This window comes from Palaemon carinicauda, chromosome 8, assembly GCF_036898095.1.
Source record: "Palaemon carinicauda isolate YSFRI2023 chromosome 8, ASM3689809v2, whole genome shotgun sequence".
NCBI classification, from domain to species: Eukaryota; Metazoa; Arthropoda; class Malacostraca; order Decapoda; family Palaemonidae; genus Palaemon; species Palaemon carinicauda.
The window spans coordinates 22,467,990-22,477,003 of NC_090732.1; the positions used below are offsets into that span (position 1 = coordinate 22,467,990).

Here is a 9,014-nt window from a genome sequence, read left to right on the forward strand (position 1 = left end):
TCGGCTGGCCTCAAAAGGCAGGTTCGGCCCTTCTGGAGCAGAATCTTGCAAGCGAGGACATGACGGTACATCTTCCGGGACAGCTGCGAACTCTCCAGGAGTCGTGGGTCTTCAAATGGTTTTCGTGGCTACTCCCAGAGGCACCGTGCTTTGAAGACGGCCTTGCAGTCACCTCTCAGGATGGATTTCTCGGCAGGTGGCTGCAGCGCTGTCCTTGGATTGGGGGCTTGTGGAAAGCCCGTGAGGAACTACAGCAGTGCGAACTTGGATTGCACCAGATGGAGACAGAAGCATTAAGATTCAAAGATGAATTGAAATCAATGTGGTTCGTTGGCAAGCTTCTCTCCGAATTTGACTTTGGAGGAAGGAAGGAAGAAGCCCTTTCGAATGGAAACAAGAACTTTTACATCGGTATGGCTGCTGCTTCCGTCATTTTCGGCGGAATTATGCTTGCTAGAAGGAGGATGGCTGGAGAAGATGTGGACAACAGCTCTGCAGAAGAATATGTTCCAGAAATGGAACCTAGATGCGAAGATCTGTTAGACGGGAAAGAACTCAAAATGGAAGACGAGGATCTGACTACTCTCTTGGAAAATCTCGAGGGTGAAAATGACAAGTTACGAAGAAACATTGAGGAAATGGGGAGAATAGTAGAAATAAAGGAAAATCTGCAAAGTGATTGCAACGAAAAAGACCTTCAGATGAAAGAACTTGAAAAATTGATGGAAAATATTAGGAATGAAAACGATGTAGTGAAGAAAGAACAAATTGAAAAAAATGAACTTGTAGAGGAATTGAAAAAGGAAGTTGGTGAATTAAAGGCAAAAAAAACTAAACTGGAATCTGAACGCGTCAAAAAAGACTTTCAGATGAAGGAACAGGAAAATTTGATGGAATCTATCAGAAATGAAAACGAAGTAGTGAAGGCAGAACAATTTGAGAAAAATGAGCTTGTAAAGGAATTGAAAAATAAAGTTGGTGAATTGAAGGCAGAAAAAACTAAACTGGAATCTGAATGCGCCGAAAAAGACCTTCAGATGAAGGAACATGAAAAATTGATGGAAAATATCAGAAATGAAAATGAAGTAGTGAAGAAAGAACAAATTGAGAAAAATGAACTTGTAAAGGAATTGAAAAATAAAGTTGGTGAATTAAAGGCAGAAAAAACTAAACTGGAATCTGAATGTGTCGAAAAAGACTTTCAGATGAAGGAACTTGAAAAATTGATGGAAAATATCAGAAATGAAAATGAAGTAGTGAAGAAAGAACAAATTGAGGAAAATGAACTTGTAAAGGAATTGAAAAATAAAGTTGTTGAATTGAAGGCAGAAAAAAACTAAACTGGAATCTGAATGTGTCGAAAAAGACCTTCAGATAAAGGAACATGAAAAATTGATGGAAAAATGAACTTGTAAAGGAATTGAAAAATCAAGTTGGTGAATTGAAGGCAGAAAAAACTAAATTGGAATCTGAATGCGTCGAAAAAGACCTTCAGATGAAGGAGCAGGAAAATTTGATGGAAAATACCAGAAATGAAAACGAAGTAGTGAAGAAAGAACAAATTGGGAAAAAAGAACTTGTAAAGGAATTGAAAAATCATGTTGGTGAATTGAAGGCAGAAAAAACTAAACTGGAATCTGAATGTGCCGAAAAAGACCTTCAGATGAAGGAACATGAAAAATTGATGGGAAATATCAGAAATGAAAAAGAAGTAGTGAAGAAAGAACAAATTGAGAAAAAAGAACTTGTAAAGGAATTGAAAAAGGAAGTTGGTGAATTAAAGACAAAAAACACTAAACTGGAATCTGAATGCGTCGAAAAAGACCTTCAGATGAAGGAACAGGAAAATTTGATGGAATTTATCAGAAAGGAAAACGAAGTAGTGAAGTCAGAACAATTTGAGAAAAAAGGACTTGTAAAGGAACTGAAAAATAAAGTTGGTGAATTGAAGGCAGAAAAAACTAAACTGGAATCTGAATGTGTCGAAAAAGACCTTCAGATGAATGAACATGAAAAATTGATGGGAAATATCAGAAATGAAAAAGAAGTAGTGAAGAAAGAACAAATTGAGAAAAAAGAACTTGTAAAGGAATTGAAAAAGGAAGTTGGTGAATTAAAGACAAAAAACACTAAACTGGAATCTGAATGCGTCGAAAAAGACCTTCAGATGAAGGAACAGGAAAATTTGATGGAATTTATCAGAAAGGAAAACGATTAGTGAAGTCAGAACAAATTGAGAAAAAAGAACTTGTAAAGGAACTGAAAAATAAAGTTGGTGAATTGAAGGCAGAAAAAACTAAACTGGAATCTGAATGTGTCGAAAAAGACCTTCAGATGAATGAACATGAAAAATTGATAGGAAATATCAGAAATGAAAAAGAAGTAGTGAAGAAAGAACAAATTGAGAAAAAAGAACTTGTAAAGGAATTGAAAAATAAAGTTGGTGAATTGAAGGCAGAAAAAACTAAACTGGAATCTGAATGTGCCGAAAAAGACCTTCAGATGAAGGGACATGAAAAATTGATGGGAAATATCAGAAATGAAAATGAAGTAGTGAAGAAAGAACAAATTGAGAAAAAAGAACTTGTAAAGGAATTGAAAAAGGAAGTTGGTGAATTAAAGACAAAAAACAATAAACTGGAATCTGAATGTGTCGAAAAAGACCTTCAGATAAAGGAACATGAAAAATTGATGGTAAATATCAGAAATGAAAAAGAAGTAGTGAAGAAAGAACAAATTGAGAAAAAAGAACTTGTAAAGGAATTGAAAAATAAAGTTGGTGAATTGAATGCAGAAAAAACTAAACTGGAATCTGAATGCGTCGAAAACGACCTTCAGATGAAGGAACATGAAAAATTGATGGTAAATATCAGAAATGAAAAAGAAGTAGTGAAGAAAGAACAAATTGAGAAAAAAGAACTTGTAAAGGAATTGAAAAATAAAGTTGGTGAATTGAAGGCAGAAAAAACTAAACTGGAATCTGAATGCGTCGAAAACGACCTTCAGATGAAGGAACATGAAAAATTGATGGTAAATATCAGAAATGAAAAAGAAGTAGTGAAGAAAGAACAAATTGAGAAAAAAGAACTTGTAAAGGAATTGAAAAATAAAGTTGGTGAATTGAAGGCAGAAAAAACTAAACTGGAATCTGAATGTGCCGAAAAAGACCTTCAGATGAAGGAACATGAAAAATTGATGGGAAATATCAGAAATGAAAATGAAGTAGTGAAGAAAGAACAAATTGAGAAAAAAGAACTTGTAAAGGAATTGAAAAAGGAAGTTGGTGAATTAAAGACAAAAAACACTAAACTGGAATCTGAATGTGTCGAAAAAGACCTTCAGATAAAGGAACATGAAAAATTGATGGAAAAATGAACTTGTAAAGGAATTGAAAAATCAAGTTGGTGAATTGAAGGCAAAAAAACTAAATTGGAATCTGAATGCGTCGAAAAAGACCTTCAGATGAAGGAGCAGGAAAATTTGATGGAAAATACCAGAAATGAAAACGAAGTAGTGAAGAAAGAAAAAATTGGGAAAAAAGAACTTGTAAAGGAATTGAAAAATCATGTTGGTGAATTGAAGGCAGAAAAAACTAAACTGGAATCTGAATGTGCCGAAAAAGACCTTCAGATGAAGGAACATGAAAAATTGATGGGAAATATCAGAAATGAAAATGAAGTAGTGAAGAAAGAACAAATTGAGAAAAAAGAACTTGTAAAGGAATTGAAAAAGGAAGTTGGTGAATTAAAGACAAAAAACAATAAACTGGAATCTGAATGTGTCGAAAAAGACCTTCAGATAAAGGAACATGAAAAATTGATGGTAAATATCAGAAATGAAAAAGAAGTAGTGAAGAAAGAACAAATTGAGAAAAAAGAACTTGTAAAGGAATTGAAAAATAAAGTTGGTGAATTGAAGGCAGAAAAAACTAAACTGGAATCTGAATGCGTCGAAAACGACCTTCAGATGAAGGAACATGAAAAATTGATGGTAAATATCAGAAATGAAAAAGAAGTAGTAAAGAAAGAACAAATTGAGAAAAAAGAACTTGTAAAGGAATTGAAAAATAAAGTTGGTGAATTGAAGGCAGAAAAAACTAAACTGGAATCTGAATGTGTCGAAAAAGACCTTCAGATAAAGGAACATGGAAAATTGATGGAAAAATGAACTTGTAAAGGAATTGAAAAATCAAGTTGGTGAATTGAAGGCAGAAAAAACTAAATTGGAATCTGAATGTGCCGAAAAAGACCTTCAGATGAAGGAACATGAAAAATTGATGGGAAATATCAGAAATGAAAATGAAGTAGTGAAGAAAGAACAAATTGAGAAAAATGAACTTGTAAAGGAATTGAAAAAGGAAGTTGGTGAATTAAAGGCAGAAAAATCTAGACTGGAATCTGAATGCGTCGAAAAAGACCTTCAGATGAAGGAACAGGAAAATTTGATGGAATTTATCAGAAAGGAAAACGAAGTAGTGAAGTCAGAAAAATTTGAGAAAAAAGAACTTGTAAAGGAATTGAAAAATAAAGTTGGTGAATTGAAGGCAGAAAAAACTAAACTGGAATCTGAATGTGCCGAAAAAGACCTTCAGATGAAGGAACATGAAAAATTGATGGGAAATATCAGAAATGAAAACGAAGTAGCGAAGAAAGAACAAATTGGGAAAAAAGAACTGTTAGGAATTGAAAAATCAAGTTGGTGAATTGAAGGCAGAAAAAACTAAACTGGAATCTGAATGCATCGAAAAAGACCTTCAGATGAAGGAACAGGAAAATTTGATGGAATTTATCAGAAAGGAAAACGAAGTAGTGAAGTCAGAACAATTTGAGAAAAAAGAACTTGTAAAGGAATTGAAAAATAAAGTTGGTGAATTGAAGGCAGAAAAAACTAAATTGGAATCTGAATGTGTCGAAAAAGACCTTCAGATGAAGGAACATGAAAAATTGATGGGAAATATCAGAAATGAAAATGAAGTAGTGAAGAAAGAACAAATTGAGAAAAATGAACTTGTAAAGGAATTGAAAAAGGAAGTTGGTGAATTAAAGGCAGAAAAATCTAGACTGGAATCTGAATGCGTCGAAAAAGACCTTCAGATGAAGGAACAGGAAAATTTGATGGAATTTATCAGAAAGGAAAACGAAGTAGTGAAGTCAGAAAAATTTGAGAAAAAAGAACTTGTAAAGGAATTGAAAAATAAAGTTGGTGAATTGAAGGCAGAAAAAACTAAACTGGAATCTGAATGTGCCGAAAAAGACCTTCAGATGAAGGAACATGAAAAATTGATGGGAAATATCAGAAATGAAAACGAAGTAGCGAAGAAAGAACAAATTGGGAAAAAAGAACTGTTAGGAATTGAAAAATCAAGTTGGTGAATTGAAGGCAGAAAAAACTAAACTGGAATCTGAATGCATCGAAAAAGACCTTCAGATGAAGGAACAGGAAAATTTGATGGAATTTATCAGAAAGGAAAACGAAGTAGTGAAGTCAGAAAAATTTGAGAAAAAAGAACTTGTAAAGGAATTGAAAAATAAAGTTGGTGAATTGAAGGCAGAAAAAACTAAACTGGAATCTGAATGTGCCGAAAAAGACCTTCAGATGAAGGAACATGAAAAATTGATGGGAAATATCAGAAATGAAAACGAAGTAGCGAAGAAAGAACAAATTGGGAAAAAAGAACTGTTAGGAATTGAAAAATCAAGTTGGTGAATTGAAGGCAGAAAAAACTAAACTGGAATCTGAATGCATCGAAAAAGACCTTCAGATGAAGGAACAGGAAAATTTGATGGAATTTATCAGAAAGGAAAACGAAGTAGTGAAGTCAGAACAATTTGAGAAAAAAGAACTTGTAAAGGAATTGAAAAATAAAGTTGGTGAATTGAAGGCAGAAAAAACTAAATTGGAATCTGAATGTGTCGAAAAAGACCTTCAGATGAAGGAACATGAAAAATTGATGGGAAATATCAGAAATGAAAATGAAGTAGTGAAGAAAGAACAAATTGAGAAAAATGAACTTGTAAAGGAATTGAAAAAGGAAGTTGGTGAATTAAAGGCAGAAAAATCTAGACTGGAATCTGAATGCGTCGAAAAAGACCTTCAGATGAAGGAACAGGAAAATTTGATGGAATTTATCAGAAAGGAAAACGAAGTAGTGAAGTCAGAAAAATTTGAGAAAAAAGAACTTGTAAAGGAATTGAAAAATAAAGTTGGTGAATTGAAGGCAGAAAAAACTAAACTGGAATCTGAATGTGCCGAAAAAGACCTTCAGATGAAGGAACATGAAAAATTGATGGGAAATATCAGAAATGAAAACGAAGTAGCGAAGAAAGAACAAATTGGGAAAAAAGAACTGTTAGGAATTGAAAAATCAAGTTGGTGAATTGAAGGCAGAAAAAACTAAACTGGAATCTGAATGCATCGAAAAAGACCTTCAGATGAAGGAACAGGAAAATTTGATTGAATTTATCAGAAAGGAAAACGAAGTAGTGAAGTCAGAACAATTTGAGAAAAAAGAACTTGTAAAGGAATTGAAAAATAAAGTTGGCGAATTGAAGGCAGAAAAAACTAAACTGGAATCTGAATGTGTCGAAAAAGACCTTCAGATGAAGGAACATGAAAAATTGATGGAAAATATCAGAAATGAAAATGAAGTAGTGAAGCAAGAACAAATTGAGAAAAATGAACTAGTAATGGAATTGAAAAATAAAGTAGATGAATTTAAGCAAGAAAGAGAGAAACTTAAAGCTGACATGGCGCAATATTATGAAAAACTGGAATTTTTGTGCAAAATAAAAGACCTTAAGATAATGGAACGAAATATGATTGCGGAGAGTTTTGAAAATGAAAATGAAGAAATGAAGAAGGCGCAAAGTAAGAACATGGAGCAACTGAATAAACTGAAGAAAAGTGTAGTTAGTGAACTAAACGCTGAAAAAGAGAAACTGGAAGCTGAATGCGCTGAAAAAGACCTTCAGATGAAGAAACTGAAGAATTGGCTGGAAAATCTCAGAAATGAAAATGAGAAAGTGAAGACCAATCAAAATGAGAAAACAAAAAACCTAAATAAATTGAAAAGAGACGTTTTGGGATTGAAGGTAGAAAAAGCTGAATTGAAATCAGAATATTTTGAAAAAGACCTTCAGGTGAAGAAACTGATAAATTTGCTGGAAAATCTCAGAAATGAAAATGAGAAAGTGAAGACCAATCAAAATCAGGAAATGGAACAACTCAATAAATGGAAACGTGAAGTTGACCAACTGAAGGAAGAAAGAGAGAAAATTAAAGCTGACATGGCGCAAGATAATGAAAAACTGGAATTTGCGTGTAAATAAAAGACCTTGAGATAATGGAACGAAATATGATTGTGGAGAAGTTTGAAACTGAAAACAAAGAAATGAAGAAGGTGCATACTAAGAACATGGAGCAACTGAATAAACTGAAAAGTGTAGTTTGTGAACTGAAGGCAGAAAAGGAGAAGCTGGTGGCTGAGAAGGCGGAAGTTCATAAAGCTGAGAATAAGGATGAACAGAAGAGGAAAAGCTTATTGATGGCTGGATTATTTGCGCAGATGAATAACAGTCCCAAATATGAAGTAGATATTTTCACCGAAGCCCTGAGTATGGAGGCGCACTACGAAAAAGAAACAGCTATTCTGCATGTCCTTCGGGCTGAAGCGAACTCAGCCACTGAGAATCCTCCTCATATAGATTTTGTTTTGGACTGTTCAATGGCTATCGAGAAAGGTCTGGAAGGATGGAAAGCGTATATGTTACGAGGGAGGCACCTCGTCAAACTTGGCATTTTCGAAGCTGCCTTGAAGGACTTCGAAACGGTCAAGGTTAAGAAATCAGAGAAATTTCTAAAAATCATAGAAGATACTAAAGCACTGCAGAAGGAATGGGAAGAAAAGGGTCACTATGAGATTCTGGGTTTGGAACAGACGGCCACAAAGGCAGAAATTATAAGATCCTTCAGGGACTTGTCTATGATGTTCCACCCAGACAGACATCGGGACAAACCCGAATTCCTACAGGAGGCATTCGAGGAGAAGTACAGAAAGGTGGTTAATGCTAAACTTATTCTGGTGGACGAAGGAAACCGAAGAGATTATGATGAAGAGCTACGCCATGAAAAGGAATACGATCACTGGGAGAGGAGTGGTGGTCAGTGGTATCGTCAGGGGCCAACAAGGCATCAGCCAGGGCAGTGGAATCAACAGCGTCGGCAGTATAATCAAGGACGCCCAAGATGGGAAGATCATCGTCAGTACTATCAAGGACCAAGAAGGGATCAACATCGTCAAGGGAATCAATACTATTATTAATGATATCGTAATGTGTAAAGGATAGATCATTGCAATTTGGTGCAGTGAACATGAAAAAAAAAAATAAAAAAGTAAAAAATTCCAAAAAAATGAAAAAAAATAGAATATATATATATGTATATATATATATATATATATATATATATATATGTATATATATATATATATATATATATATATATATATATATATATATATATATATATATATATAGTAGAAAGATATTTTTAGTATAAGTTTCAGTTGAATTTTTCAGTTTGGTGCAATGAACATGAAAAAAATGAAAAAAAAGAAAAAATCTAATATATATATATATATATATATATATATATATATATATATATATATATATATATATATAGTGGAAAAATATTTTTAGTATAAGTTTCAGTTGAATTTTTTAAGTATAAGTTTCAGTTGAATTCTTTAGTATAAAATTCAGTTGAATTTTTCAGTTTAGAAAAAAATAAAAAATCCTAAAAAATAAAAAAATAAAAAATCCAAAAAATAAAAAAAAATAGAAAAATCTAAATACACACACACATATATATATATATATATATATATATATATATATATATATATATATATATATATATATATATATATATATATCTATATATATATATATATATATATATATATATATATATATATATATATATATATATATATATATATATATACATAGTGG

The 9,014-nt window shown here is 32.6% G+C and overlaps 2 protein-coding genes across 2 annotated transcripts in view; both read left to right on the forward strand.

The window, feature by feature from the left end:
- Window positions 1-7,328, forward strand: part of LOC137645132 (calponin homology domain-containing protein DDB_G0272472-like) — a 7,395-nt gene extending 67 nt beyond the window's left edge. The window contains exons 1-5 of the mRNA XM_068377967.1: window positions 1-953; window positions 4,208-4,507; window positions 5,016-5,198; window positions 6,020-6,206; window positions 6,709-7,328. The exon at window positions 1-953 is cut by the window's left edge and continues 67 nt beyond it. Coding sequence (XP_068234068.1) covers window positions 1-953; window positions 4,208-4,507; window positions 5,016-5,198; window positions 6,020-6,206; window positions 6,709-7,328 — 2,243 coding nt within the window. The remainder of the gene's footprint in view (window positions 954-4,207; window positions 4,508-5,015; window positions 5,199-6,019; window positions 6,207-6,708) is intronic.
- Window positions 7,329-7,342: 14 nt separating this feature from the next.
- On the forward strand, window positions 7,343-8,320 carry LOC137645133 (dnaJ homolog subfamily C member 7 homolog). Its single transcript, XM_068377968.1, has one exon. It carries the CDS (start codon window positions 7,343-7,345, stop codon window positions 8,318-8,320), a length of 978 nt encoding a protein of 325 aa, XP_068234069.1.
- The last annotated feature ends 694 nt before the right edge of the window (window positions 8,321-9,014 follow it).

Excerpts from the sequence above, each read along its gene's own strand:
- LOC137645133 (XM_068377968.1), top strand. The coding sequence starts at position 7,343 with ATGGAACGAAATATGATTGTGGAGAAGTTTGAAACTGAAAACAAAGAA.